This window comes from Hipposideros armiger, unplaced genomic scaffold (genome assembly GCF_001890085.2).
Source record: "Hipposideros armiger isolate ML-2016 unplaced genomic scaffold, ASM189008v1 scaffold_12, whole genome shotgun sequence".
NCBI lineage: Eukaryota > Metazoa > Chordata > Mammalia > Chiroptera > Hipposideridae > Hipposideros > Hipposideros armiger.
The window spans coordinates 1,892,799-1,908,193 of NW_017731362.1; the positions used below are offsets into that span (position 1 = coordinate 1,892,799).

A 15,395-nucleotide genomic window follows, 5' to 3' on the forward strand; every position below is an offset into this window, starting at 1 on the left:
CTGTTCCCATCCCCCCAATTCCCCAATAAAAATCTTTAAGGAGAAAAAAAAAAAAAAAGGAACACACTCTTTGACCCAGGAATTTCACTTAAAAAAAAAAAAAGAAGAAGAAAGGAAGGTGGGAAACAAAAGAATATTACTTCTAAAGTATTCTTTGGATTTTCCTGATTCATTTGGAATTTAAGTATTTGAATGAGTTTTTCTAAATGGTCATTTAAAACTCTCAAACAGTTCCACAACAGGTGGGAACATTGGAGGTATAAAAGAGGCCCCCCAAAAAAGGAATGATTTGTGTCTTTGTGAATCCAACAGAACTTATTAAAAATCTCATACACTTACTGTTACAATGTTAGCTTACCTTTCAAAGTAAATGCATCTCAGCATTATCTATAGCGGGATATTTTTAAAGTTTTTGTTACTTGTCAAAAATAAATCTTAAAAACTAACTTTGAGGGCCGGCCGTGTGGCGCGTTGGCTAAGAATTGGCTTGGGACATCGGCTCTGAGCAGCAGGGCTGCAGTTCGGATCCCACATGGGCCAGTGACACTGTGCCCTCTACAGCTAAGATTGTGAACAACAGCTCGACCTGGAGCTGGGCTGCCGTGAGTCGTTGATGGTATAGGCTGCAGTGGGCTGCCATGAGCTGCTGTGAGTGTCTGGCAGCCAGTGTGAGCAGCCGGCAGCTAGCATGAGCTGCTGTCAGCCGCCGTGAGCGGCCGTCCAGTGGCCGGCGAGCAACTGCCTCACCCGGGAAGAGCACAAAGATAATACCAACATGGGCCAGTGAGGCGATGTCCTTCACAACTAGACTGAAGAACAAAAGGACAACAACTTGTCTGTTCCCCTCCCCCAATTCCCCAATAAAATCTTAAAAAAAAATTTACTTTGAAGTTAAACCAGTAATAAACATGCAATACCTAAATTAGAATAAAAAGGTAAAAGGGACAGCCACCCTAAATGAAATGGATATCATATAAAAATTTGATTATGTTAATAACATAAAATTGGCTAATGATTTCTAAAACACCTTTATAATTTTAGGGAGTATCCTATTCCTTGACAACATTTAAAAACATTTCTATAGTTTTTAACAAACAGAAGAAAAACAGCTTAATTCTATTCAGCTCCATTAAGAAGCGCTGTTTGACAGTGACAAAGGAAGTAATAGAATCCAGTTAGTAGAAAGAACATACCTTCAATGTGTTCCCTTATGAAAGGATCATCCATGATGTTGCTGTGGTTTGTTTTCAGAATCTTTTCAAATTCAGTGATGTCATTATTCTGATAGGCACTAAGAGAAAAAAAAAAAGTATATATTTTGTCAAACACGAAGAAGTCATGTATTAAAATCAGATAATCCAAAGAGCCTGTTTCTCAATTTTAAATGCAAAACTCTAAATTGTACTATAATTTCTGTCACGGAAATCAGAGTTAAACACACATCCTTCTGCAAATAAAATGCATCTTTTATAATGCTTTCAGTTTTATAAAGGAAGTATATATGTTCTGGGGTTATATGTTTATACATAGTTAATTTAAATCTTAGTATTGTTAAGAATTGACATCAGTTTAATAACTGTTTGATGCTTTCAAACTAAATTGTGCATTTAATCCCTAACAAACCAAGTTTCATGCATGCCACTGTCTGGAGGAGTCTAGCCTTGTCTTTCAAATAAGACAGTATATCCTCTCTGAAGGTTATTCAGAAACAGCTTCCTAATTTTTTTCTTCTAGAAAGCTACCAGCAAATGCCACAACTTTTCAAAGGGAACATTTGATGCCCAATTCTCTCTAGCTTGAAAATTCTACTGAGCTATACAGCAGAAAATTGTATCAGTGGCGGATCATTAGTGCCAAATGGGCCAGGCACACACAGCAGAGAGGGACGGACCCTGCTGCAGAAGGCCAAAGGCTGATTTATGTTCATGGTTCTCTGAGGTGTGTCTAGTATCTACTCCTGAAATAATTCTGTCAGGCACTATGGGGATTGCTAAAGGTGCTGAGAAGGAAGAAGCCAACCTTCTGGATATGGCACCACTGTCTGCTTTATATGTAAGACATATCATCAGCCATTCTGCACGCCCTCTGCTGTGCTTCCATCTGTTGGGTCGCAATGTAACTTCATGTTAGGGGCAGGTGATTCAAGTGCTTCAACAGGAATTATTTTCCTCTAGTCTGCTGGCAACTGACTAGGAAGATAAAATTAGGAAGCATTACTTTCTTACCTACCTCAAATATATTAATGTAATATACTACAGGAGGATATATTTAAATAGTGAAAACACTCGCACACCCATATATTTTAACCAAGAGACATTCTTCCACTATTTAAGTGGCTTAAAAAAAAATCTTATACAAAATGTGGGACACCAAAGATCACTTGTTTGAGTCAAAATTTACCACCACTCTAAGTTTCTGAGATCCAATTTAGAGGCTTCACTGGAGTAAATTTTAAGATATAGTAAATATATAACTATAGCTATGACTTTTTTAAAGGTCTGATAAAATCAGTCCTTTAATCCAGTGTAATGTATTTAACCAATTTAATTTAGATAAAATATTAATGTCTAGGGCAAAACTTATCCTCAATATTGAAGTTTTAAAAGTTTAAACTGTTGCTTTAGCAATTTAACTTCATAAATAATTTTTAAAAAGTATTATGAAGTCAATTTCTAAACAAGTCACCACTTAGTCAAATGTGGCCAAATGTAGATGGAATAAATTGTTTGAAATAAAGATGGAGAAATTTCTTCATAACTAAAATCAACTTAATTCAACAAATATATATTAAAATAAACTAAAGACATAAATAACAAAGAAGCTGATTTTTAATGTTGCAATTTAGGGGTTTTATGCCCTAACTACTCCTAGTTCCCTTAAAATAAAATCATTATTTTTTACAGCTAAGATTAAGATTTCCTTAAAGAAGAAAACCTAGTAACTTAAAAAATCATAGCCAAGTAAAAACAAAGTAAATGAGAATATTTTACATAGGAACTTAAACAATATCATGAAATAGCCATTTTCTCTAAGTATATAAAATTTATATGTAGATGACTCATAATTTATAGCCTAAGAGTACTTTTTCTTAAATGAAGAAGACTAGTAAGAGATTGTCTGGTCATCTAAGTTATCTACACATATCTGCAAAAACCTCTGCCCTATGTCCCTTACTGCTCTTCCTGCCATGGTGCACTCAGCTGTGCTCTAAAACAAAGGACCTGAAGAAGCCTAGTGAGTTTCTCATACTTTCCTACAAAGAAAGCCTGTTAAAGCTTGGGCTCCATTTATTCCTGGCACAAAGAAAAATTATTCTTGCTCACTGATTTCTTTTGCAAAAACAGGCCTACTTGTCTAGGCTTTTCGCTTGGTTTTATCTACTATAATTTTGTTTAATGTTAATTATGGTAGGCTTTTCAGTTGCTAACCATCATCAGTCATATCTTTCTCCACAGAAGATATCAACAGGTTCTTGGGTTTCTTACCAGTATGACCCCTCTGCTTCTTACATCAGGAAATTATCTCAGGTAAACTTTTTTTATAAGTGTTTTTTTATCTCTTCAATTGAGAAAATATACAAGTAAAGAAACTGTCTTACTAAAAGTTCTCAATTTATATGGTCCAATTCATAATTTCATTTTGGATGAAGGCAGGCAGAAACAGTAAACATTGTGAAATTGTTTTAAAACATCTATAATCAGTTTTCTACTGAAAAATAGCACAAACACAAACAGATAAGAAAAAAAAAGCAGCAAATACTTTATAAAATCTTGTGACTAACAGAAAAAGCATAATAAATGACTTCAAAAGATGAAACTTTCACAAACTTTGGTATATTTCAAACCAAAATACAAGAGTAATTGTTGTAAATTAACTGAATTCTGGTAAGTTCTCTCTTCTCTCTCCCCTTTATTCACTGCTTTAAGGTAGTTTACCTTAACTGAAATATAAAATCTTACCTTACTAAATTCGTCATTGCTAGAATTTCTGGATCATTTTTGTATGGTTTGGCCTAAACACAGTAAAGAAAGAATTAACCATGTACATGTACAAAGTTTACTTCCACAAAAGACAGCTGATAGAAATGAACAATTAGAGCATACACATACCTCCTGTGAGTCAAATGGATTTATTCCCGATTTCATTAGCATATTTGCTAAGACCAAATATTTTAAGCATGTAGTTCGTCTTGGACTCCCTGATTCATCATAATTTTTGAAGGCTTCAAAAAAATCGGTGTGTGCCTTTTCAAATTCACCTTCTCTCAAGTGCATTTTACCACCACATTCTGTAAAGAATAAAACAGGAGAAACGAGGACATTTTCAATTCTGCAATAACAAGACTGAACACTTTATAAACATCAAACAGAAACTATTTCAATGGCTTCCAGTCTTTTAATTCTATAACATGAATAGTACCAGCCCAGGGTACACATTTTAATTCTAAAATGCAGGATCTTCATTAAGCATCAGTCAGACAAGCATTTGCAAGCCTTTCTTCTCAACTGAAGTAGAAAGTAATTTTAAATACGTCATTATAATTCTAGAATAGCACTTCTGATGGTGAATTTTCTATTAATATCTCCACTGAGAAATTTTACAAGATAAAAATTTATCCTAACTTTTTTCTAAGACTGTATCATGTCATCGATTCATTACTTTGCCAATTATTTTCACTAAAACAGAAACAACCTTCAGTTATTCAGTTATGTGCAATGACACCTTGACATCGTCCCACGACACTGCCCACCCACCCTCTCCAAACCAAACTTGCCTCTGATGACTCCCATGATCAGTGGATGAGGGATGGCAGACTTGATGTGAAGTGACTGCTCATAGAGCGCTTTAAGTTTTTTGTTATTTTTCTGTGCTGTGTACATTTGAATTTCCAAAGCATATATTTCTAATAACTGTGTACCTTTTTTCAGGTCATCTTCTCCATCATCAGTCTAGAAAAGCAAATAATAAAATTCAGTCAAGATAGAATCCAGAGTCACCCTAGTAATTTTTATTTGAGTCAGTCCAAGAACTTTACATTTATAATACTAATTATGTATGAAAATGCACTACAAATTTTAATTGGGATCCAGAGTCTAAGAACACTACCTTTAACGGCCAAAAAGGAACCCTTGTACTTTCGAGTCATTTAAAAGAAAAAGTGGCCAGAGGTATATTTTTAGTGTATAAAATTTTATAATGTTTGTTTTCATCTAGGAGGTTATTTACGGTCTTCCCAAATCTTTACAATCACTTTAGATCCACTGATTCAATCAAAAAATACTTCCTGAGTGCTTTCCTTGGTCCAGGCAGTGGGTCTAACTTGGGAAAGTAAGTTAAATAAGCCAATGTTAGTGGCCTCCCCAAGTTCACAAATCTAGAAGATTAATCTGTCAACAGATGAATTATAATATAAATGATGAAGATTCTAGTTTAAGCATGAACCAAGTGCCAAGAAGAATGGAAGTGACAGGAACTCACTCTCCTAGGGGATGTCAAAGGAATCACAAAGGTGGCAACTTTGAGTTTGACTTTGAAAGATGACCAACAGCTCACAAAATGCAGGCCATGAAAAACTGCATGTGGTCCACAATCAGATAATCATAAACATCAAACACTGATTCATAAAGCCAAAATTTATTATTTACTTGGTTTTCCAATTTAAAACTTGTTTAGTTATTCACTAATAAATAACAGCAGAGTAAAAAATATGATAGGCAAGACAATTTGTACATTCTGATTATCATGCATCTCTGCTACACTATAACATTATTTACAATCCAGATAGCATTTTTCTTATGTACTAAAATAAACCAAGTAAAACTTTGCAGAGGGGTTTTTCATATTGCTTAGGTACACACTGAAAGACCCTCCTCCATTCAGAAAAGGCTTCTCTACATTTCCATTTCAGATGGAACTGAACTCAGTTGTTTATGCATCAGACTAAGCTTTCCTAAGATTGTAGATAAAAAATAATTCATAAATGACAATCTGCTTTGTAAAGCAAAACTATTATGAAATGCAAACATTTTTCTTATGTTTAAAAACTAAAACTCGAAATAATTAAATAAAAACATCTGCAGGTGATTAATTCAGAACATTTTCCTGATCAACACCTCCCCCATTCACAGAAATAACATAATTAAAATAATAGTATATAACTTTGGAAGAGCTTAAAAATTTAAAACAGCATTTCCACATAAAATTTAAACTGATATTAAATAACTTTTTGATCAAGACTAAAAAGGAAATATAAAATTATAGTTCTATTAGTTAAAAAGTTATAGCGGTACACTGTCCAGACCTTGGGGTCATTCAAATTTAAATTAATTAAAATATAAAACTCAGTACTTCCTCACACTAGCCACATTTCATACATTTGACGACATGTAGCTGCTGCTACTGTATGAACAGCACAGATACAGAATGTTTTTAGCAATATATGAACTTCTACTAGACAGCAGGGGATTCATACATTATAAAATAGAATATTAAGTGTCTTTATTACATATGTTTGCGATACCCTTTCACAGGGTGCATAACTAAATATGAAAGACAACTTCTTAGTATTAATGACAGGCCTATTTGTTCATTTATTGATACCTGTGCTTCATTCCACAAAGGACTGAAATTAGGATAAAAACAGGAAGAAATGTAACAGAAAAAATGAGCTTTTTGGTAACTTATTTTCTAAATTTTAGTTTTGGGATGATGCTTGAACAAAAACAACCTTAAGCAATTTTTTTAATACAATTTTTCTTATCCCTAATATAAAGAAATGTTAATAAAAAATTAAGGGTATGTTACCTGGCAGGACTGATGTAACTGGCGTAAAATTTTTTGAAGCTTTCCATATTCTTCTCGTTCTAAATACAATTTCCCAAGCTGTAAAAAGAGAAACTTATTAAAATCAAAAAATTTCAACAAGAAGGTCTTTAGGAGTGTTTACTAAGGATACCCGCCCATTTTTCTAAAGAAAAAATGTAAATAATTATAATTGTTACCTTTGTGTTTGTCTTAAACCACAGTCTATCATTCTTAGCATCTTTCAAAGCTTCCAGTGTTGTTTCATAGAATTCCTGCAGTAAATCCATCTGACATAAAAAATCAGAATTCTATAATTGTAAACAGCAAATTTGTACCTGTTAATAAAGTTAATTTGAGCATACTAAAAGTGCATCTTTGAACTTTAATACACATAAGGTACACTATCATCTGTATCTTAACAAATATCTGCGACAGTCCACAAAATTGACAAAAATCTTAGCAAAATAAGACCAAATGTACAAAAGATAAGCGGCAAGACATTTTTATATGAATTTTAAAAAATAAAACCCAGAAAATATCTAATGCTCTAATAGCAAGTGTCCTTTCCAAACTAATAACTCACTTTATATTAATGGAAGGAAATGACATGTACATAGAACTAGTTGTACTGTTATTAATAGTGTATATCTTATTTACTCAACTCTTATTTGGTACATACTATGTGGCAAACACGAAGTAAGCTGCTAAAGAAAGAAGAATAAGCTCCTTTCCTCCAAATTCTTCTATAAACGTGACTAAGCAATTAACTGAACCACACAGTTTTTATTTTATTTTTTTTTATTTTTAAATTTTTATTTATTTATTTAGCTGAGCCATCCTGCCACCTGGTGGCAGCTCGGCTGGGGCCGGGAATCGAACCGCTGTTGCTCAGAGCTCACAATCTTGAGCGAGCTCTTAACCAACTGAGACATTTGGCCGGCCCCACACAGCTTTTAAGTTACTAGTAAACTACTGGAGTTGGATGGAGGGAAACATCTAGCACAGTTTTAGCTCTAACCACCACCAATTCACCAATCTGTGAGCAACACTTTTTTTCATAGAAATCACAAATCGTTTTGCATTGTGATAAACTCCACTATCCACCCTCTTCCCCCCAACTTCTGGTTCTGCCTTTGTTTAAATACTTGATTTTCTGATCCGTAACAGGATCAAGAGGTAACAGGGCTATGAAAACAGGAAACTTTGATACTTTCAGAAAAGGCTGCCTATGTATTCATGGCTGCTGACGGCATACTGAATAAGGCAAGCTCTGCTCGCCCACTATCTATTCTGATTTTCACAAGACAGAAAGCATACATAGAACAGCATGAAGCAACACACCATCCTGAAGTCTGATCATTAATCCTCCCCAACATGTGGCGTAACATTTATAAACAGTGCACCAAAATGTTTTGATCCTTGTCTGTAAAACTCAGAAAACATTTCCCACCTAAGAGAAGCCCCAATAAATATGAACACCTCTAGAATTGGTGCCAGTGTTCTAAGAAAACATATGTTTAATCTTCCTCTAATTCCACAGTATATATTTTAGATATAAAGAGTAAAAATAGTAGTAAAGTGCCTCAAGAAATAAAAATGATATCTACCGTATTTGCCGGCGTATAAGACGATTTTTTGGCCCTGAAAAATATGCCTCCAAGTGGGGGGTCGTCTTATACGCCAGGTACACTTCAGATAGACTGCCCATAGTGCTTGCCCCGTGCCATAGTGGCCTCCCGATGCCCGCCCACTTCATTCCACATACCGTTCAGGCATCAGCAGCGCTGCTGGGTGTATGCTCGGCTGTTATGCGATTTTGCTGTTATGCGATTTTACCACTCGCAAAATCGCACGCAGCCGACCATACACCCAGTATGATAGCGCAAAATCGCGAATCGCGATTTATGTATATGTTTGATTACATACAGCCTTGTGACAGTTTTCCTGCATGTCATAAGCATTTGAATATAAATATAAATGTTGAAATCAAATCTGATATTGTTTTACCTTTTATTTGGTGTGTGGAAGGTGTGCGGAAGAGGGGGTAGTCTTATACGGCAAGTATATAACAAACTCTGTATTTTGAGTGGAAATGTTAGGGGGTCGTCTTATACGCCCAGTCGTCTTATACGCCGGCAAATACGGTAGTAGAAAAGATGGAATGAAAGAGCCTGATTCTGAGATGAACATTTTTTATTATGAGTAAAAAACGTACCAAATGTTTTACTAAGAAGTACTAAATGATATAACGTATACTTCCTGTGCTCAAATATCACAGTGTAAGAAAGATGAAACTTAGGACTATGTTGTTTAAAATATGAACAAACAGTCCAATTACAAATTATCTTAGCAATCAAATCAAATCATCACTCCCAATGCCCACTGTAGTTTCTCCATCATCAGCCCTTCCTTTCATCATCCATCATCCACCCATTCTTTGTAGAGCATTTATTGAACACCTAATGAGTAATGCTAAATGCTAAGTACTAACTATATAAGTACAGGTTCTCCCTTCAAGGATCTTTATCTAATCATATCTACACAAATCACCTAGGATTCACTGTTAAGTATTTAAATAGCTCAGGATGGCTAGCTGAAGTGGTGATGGAGTTTATTAGAAGCAACTGTGATAGGAACTGAACAGAAATCTAATATAAGCCTGCAAAAGTTGTGTGCATATTATTTTAGTATCTGAAGATATTACAGAGTTTAGAGTTATCACCTTCTAATATTACATAATTAGTATTATAATCAAGAAAATAGCACAGTAATAATTAGCATGAATGTTTAAATAGAATTTGTAGGCCTTAAAAAAACCCGTTAATATAAGTAATAAACACATTAATAAATACCAAGAAGCAAAAAGAGAATCTAACCTGTTTAGAAGTGGAGATATAATCAAGAATAGAATTAATGGATTTTTCAGAATAATTTCTTGTGACTGCACTCCGAATATAGGTCAATAGTTGTTTATATCTGTTCATCATTTCTGGAAAGTTTGTCTGTGATGGAACAAAAATGTATTATTAGATACATATTTATGATTAAAATATGTACATATGATTAAGATTATTATAGTACATATTACTGCATAATTGAAAAATGAAGTTATGATAGAGAAACTATAAGACAGAAACACTATTTTAGCTTAAATCTGAAATTACTAGATTACTCAGACACAGGAACCGAATTTATGAAGTTCATCTGTGAAAAAGTACAACTTACAGATTTCCCAAATTTCAGATATTGTCCTCACTGCACAAACACATTTATTTAAATCATAAAAAACTACTAAAATATTCATAGATCAAAAATATAAATTACTCCAATTTTTCAAACAGCTTGGGGACCAACCATGCAGGTAGCAGCTACATCCTCTCCTGAAGATTACCCCTTCATTAGGAAACTCTTAGTTACGTGTTTCTATTCTCCCTATTATTGGCTGGCTGTGCGTTAAAATGTGAAGTGAAAGAATCTCTTCAAGCTCAGGTACACTCATCCCACTATCAAGAAAAATCCTCCCATCTAAGGCTGTACTCAAAAGTAGATGCAGCTAATGTTGCTTTTCTTGCAGGACTATTTGTAACGCTGTGGTTAACCCAGGAAATACAAAAGATCTCAGGAAATAAAGGATTACTAGTGAAATATCCGGGACTCAATTAAGTATTTTGGCAGAGGGTCTATCATCCCTCAAAGTATTTCATGTAAATCAACTTATGGGTGTAACTTTATAAGCTGCACTTAGAGCCCCCATAATCTCCAATTGCTCTTAATCCCTCTTTTTACTGGGTTCTTTACCTTTTATCAGGGAGACAGAACACGGCAGATGTATTTTTCTTCTTTACTAATAGAACACATGTGTTTAATGAAGAATAAACTAATGATACTGTAATTTTCCTGTTTCTGACTATGTCTTGCTGTAGGATACAGAATGAGGGACAAAAAAAAAACAACCTCCAAAAAACCCATTAGAAGACTCTCTGAAACCTTCTTAGCAAGAATTCAATTAGAAGAAAACAGTAGTAGGGGTGGATGGGAAAAAATGGGTAGAACAATGGAAAAAGCAATATATATCAAACTACTTTTGTTTCCAAGTAGTGGTAAATAACAGGTAATATCCTATCAGTGAGCTGCTACAACCCAAGATACAGGACATATCTTGTGGCAAAAAGAAAATCAGAAATATGACTGTCCCAACTTTGAGATTTTATCTTGATACTGAAGTGGGATTTTAACAAAAAGGTTGTTTGAATTTATTTCCTCATGCTGTATCTTCAAAGCTTACTTTTCAAAAATTATGTCACTGTAATTAAAGATCGAGGGAAGGTAAATTGGTTTTATCTGCAGTGGTGAACACACAGAACAACTGATAACCAATAACTGATAACCCTTCCAGCATTTTACTGCCCCAAACCACTGCATGGCAACATGGGTCCTACTCTGAACCAACCAGAAAATGAAGGGGTCAAGAACAGAAGCTGAGACCACTACTGTAAATCACAATTTATGCACAGATGCCGACAGAGAAATAAAATGGAGGAGGACGGTGAGCAGAATAACATAAAGCACAAATAATCCTTTCCCTGACTTGCTTCGCAGCTTGGTTCAAGGTAAAATGGTAAACTCGAGCCTTGTGGGCAGCATGTGTTTCAATGGGCTCAAAAACTAAACCAGTCCTAGTACATTAAGAGCAGATTTCTATAGGTTCTCTTAGTACTATTATTTCAAACTACGGAATCTTAAGAATTTGAACATTGGGCCCCTAAGGTCACTATAATTGTTTAATCAAAATCTCTATCCCTTGAGACATATGAGACTTCTTCCACAGACCTCTAAGTTATTAAATACAGTAAATATTTGTGTTTAATATTTCCACCAAAAATGGAAAGATAGCACAGGGGCATTGTGCAACACAGAGATACTTTGAGAATATCAGAGTAGCTGAACTAGAAAGGGTAAATGCAACATAGATATTTTTCCTTCTTTATATTTAAATGCAATATACAATATACTTAATGATATTTAACATGCTTTTAATAACCCTGATATTTTGGGGGAAAGAAACAAGCTAAGACATTTTTTGGAGTGTTTTTATAGGTGTCATGGAGGGCCCTTGCTATTGAAGGTGAGTGAAGATGCCAGGGTGAGAGTGTATGGAGAAGAATCGGATGAAAGATTAGTGGGAGTTAACCAGATAAAGGCACAATGTCAATCCAGGGAGTTCAATTTCAGATAGATGGGCTAAAGAAGCTAATGGGGAGAGGAAGGAGATATATGGTAAACACAGAAAAGGGGGCAAAAGAAAAGTGGTAACAGATTATTAGCTATCCTTCCATTTGCCGTAAAGGAAAGTGCTTACCTCTGTGAATCTAAGCTCCATGTTATCTTTTTCTTAAAAGTTCCTCTACCCTTAGTGACCGTAAGAGTCATGTCTGTACCCAGTCCTCTCATCTACTAACTGCTTCTTTTCCCCTTCACTTTTACCCAGCACTCTCGAAGACTGGCAAATCTAGGTGAGTACAATGTCATGACAATTCCAGCTCATCTATGAGTTTATTCAACAAAATATTTGAGCATCCAATGAATGCTAGCCACTATTAGAGGTGCTAGAAATACAACAGTGAATAAAACTAAACTCACACAGTTTACAACCTATGGGGACAGGGTAGGGCAGGGATGGCAGAAAGGCAAAAAATAAGTAAACACATCAAGTGGTGACACATGTGAAAAAAGAAAACCAGTAGGAAGGATGCTATTTTATATATTGGTGGTGGTCAGGGAAAGGCCATCCTAGTATATGATGACATCTGAACAGAGAGACCTGGTCAACATGAGGCAGAGCCGTATGGCTAATCTGAGAGGAGCATTTGGGGAAGACGAAACAGCAAGTACAAGCGTTTTATGTAGGAGTGTGCTTGAGATGACATAAGGAACAGTAAGGGGGCCAGTAATGGAGAGAACAGAAAACAAGATCAGAAAGGTAGCAAAGGGTGAGCTGACACAGGGCACAGTTTTATTGAGGGGAGAGGGGAATTTAGAAGATTGGAGCAAAGGAATGACATAATCTGACTTATTTTAAAAGGATCACTCAGTTGCTTATAGACAACAGACTGTAGCTGGGCAAGGATGGAAGTCAGGAGACCATTAGGAAGCTATTGAAATAATCCTGATAACAGAGGATGTTGGCTTGAACCCGAGTAGCAGAGCGGTAGAAATGTTAAGTAGCAGTCAGATACGGGATATACTTTGAAGAGATACAAAGCCACCTGGATTTACCAACGGATTATTTGTGGGCTGAGAGACAAAGAGAGGAGTCAAGAATAATGTTAAGGTTTTGGCACTAATCAGTGGAAGAGGAATTCCTTGGAATAAAAAAGAATTTTAAAACTCCAAAATAAACACTAATAGTTTGTGGAAAAGTCACTATTAATAATGCAGCCAAATACTGTCTATGTTCTAAAAAATAAGTTTTCTTAAAAAGCTCTGTATAAACAACAAAACAAAAACTCTGTATGCTATGCAGAATTTTTTTACTCAGTATTATACTGTAGTCACAAATGAAAAATAAGTTAAATATGCAAACATATCAACAGTTACTTTAGAGCAGTAGATAAACATAGTATTTTGTTGCCGTGAGGTTTTTAACTACAGAACTTATTATTAGTTTAATTCTCCTCAAAACAAATCTTACCAACTTGAAGTTAATCTTAATCATTTGTTTCAGTGCTTTAAATCCCCATTCTCCTTTTTCACCTTCAAGTTCCAAAACCTTAAAAAAAGGGAAGAAATTTTTAGTCTAACTTAATACTGTTATTTTCTAGTGAAATTCAATGTCTGTGTTGAATTTATTTTAAATCATGTGCATGAAAAATATTTCCCCAAGAATTCCACCATTTAATACCATTTTTAAAAGGCTTAAAAAAAGAAACAAGTCTTAAAATGCTTACTTAAGGACAGGTGAGCTTATTTTGAAGTTCCTTCATCAAAAGATTAAATAAGGACTACTTTTGATTATTACAAAATCCCAGAAGTACTTTTCTTCTTTTGAATAATCCAGTGGTGAGAATAACCCCAAAATGTATCAGTAGTCAAGAAAACACACTATTTAATAATGAAACTGCACCTGTGTGCTTTGTCTCCAAAAGAACAAGATTGCAGGAATAATGCCTACTGGCCATCAGGTTGGTTCTCCTGCTAGAACCATACTAGCTTTTCAGGACAATGGCCTTGCTCTACAAATAGCTTGATTGGAAAAAAACAACAACAGGATAGCCCTTTAGAAATATTTGCTTGTGCTGCATAATGCAACTTATTTTATAAGATTATCACTAAGTAGCCATCACACATTTCTGAGATAAAATCACTTGGAACTTATTTGATCTAAGACATCATTAAAAAAAATAAACTTTAAGATACAGAATAAACCAGAAAAAAATATGAACCTTTTGGAAACTGCTTAATGCTGCTTTTGGGTCGTCTTCCTTTAATGCTTTGGAATTATAGTACTGATTTTCCAAATCCACATTTGGTTCAGAGTTACTGTCTTCAGAGTATTCCTGTGTGTTGGAAAGAAAGATATTAAAATGAATACTAAAAAACCCCCCAAAAAAACCATGCTTTGCACTGTAAAAAGTAAATACTGTAAAGATGGAAAAAAATCATACATTTATACAAAACAAAACAACCATGAATACAGATAAAAAGCCACAGATATTTAACCATTATTTAAAAACAGGGAAAAGCCAAAATTAAGCGAATACGGTAGAATCATTTCTTTCATATCAAAACTACAATTTCCATAGAACCAACACTAAAGCAAAATAGAAACAATATTAATTAATGACTCCCAATTCTGTAAATGACCGTTTGTTGGTCATGGAACCTGGGAAAAATCTATATAAATGCAAATTATTGCATAAATGCTAATTATTCACCTTCAGTTCCATAATCTAATTTTCTCTACTCCCTAAATCTAAATTTCATTATTCTAACATGTCCTAAACATCTAGGATGATAATCTATTATATATGGCAGAGTAGTCTATTGTTAAATATATGTTAATAAGAATATTGCCTCATGTGCATTTCATATCACTCAACAGCTGTTCAGTTGTATTAATGTACTCTAACTAGCTTTATAACAACAAAATGAATTTATATAATTTTATGTGACTTCCATCACATAAATTCAGTCCCTAGTAATGAAACAATAAAGCAGAAAGGAAAATTGAAGTAAAATAACTATTTTGTGGAGCAGTGTAAATAAGAGTTTAAAACAGTTCCAAGAGATTAAATTTAATGAGGATTATAAAATACACATGGATTAGTATAATGAAAATTATTTTAGGAAGACATAAGATTTCCTTCAGCTACAAGTTATTACAAGGGAAAGTTTATGTCAAATTAAGGAGTACCTGGAAGTAAACACAAAAAGACAAGAACAGTATTGTACAGTATTTCAATTAGTTAATAAAATTTTTAAGAGATATTTATGGAATTTATACAGTTAATAGATTTTTTTAGAGATGTTTATGGAATTCTGTAGTGTGTCATAAACGCACAAGAATGAAAAAATGTATACTGAATGTAGTG

General features: G+C 34.3%; 1 protein-coding gene across 2 annotated transcripts in view; it reads right to left on the reverse strand.

The window, feature by feature from the left end:
* Nucleotides 1-15,395, reverse strand: part of COPS2 (COP9 signalosome subunit 2) — a 29,397-nt gene that overhangs the window by 3,502 nt on the left and 10,500 nt on the right. The window contains exons 2-10 of one of the 2 annotated variants that reach the window (XM_019664651.1): nt 14,247-14,360; nt 13,496-13,573; nt 9,681-9,806; nt 7,002-7,112; nt 6,805-6,882; nt 4,775-4,949; nt 4,110-4,288; nt 3,960-4,012; nt 1,194-1,291 (exon numbers count right to left, since the gene is read on the reverse strand). In XM_019664651.1, the coding sequence (XP_019520196.1) occupies nt 1,194-1,291; nt 3,960-4,012; nt 4,110-4,288; nt 4,775-4,949; nt 6,805-6,882; nt 7,002-7,112; nt 9,681-9,806; nt 13,496-13,573; nt 14,247-14,360 (1,012 nt within the window). The remainder of the gene's footprint in view (nt 1-1,193; nt 1,292-3,959; nt 4,013-4,109; nt 4,289-4,774; nt 4,950-6,804; nt 6,883-7,001; nt 7,113-9,680; nt 9,807-13,495; nt 13,574-14,246; nt 14,361-15,395) is intronic. The other variant, XM_019664662.1, reaches the window with a different exon arrangement.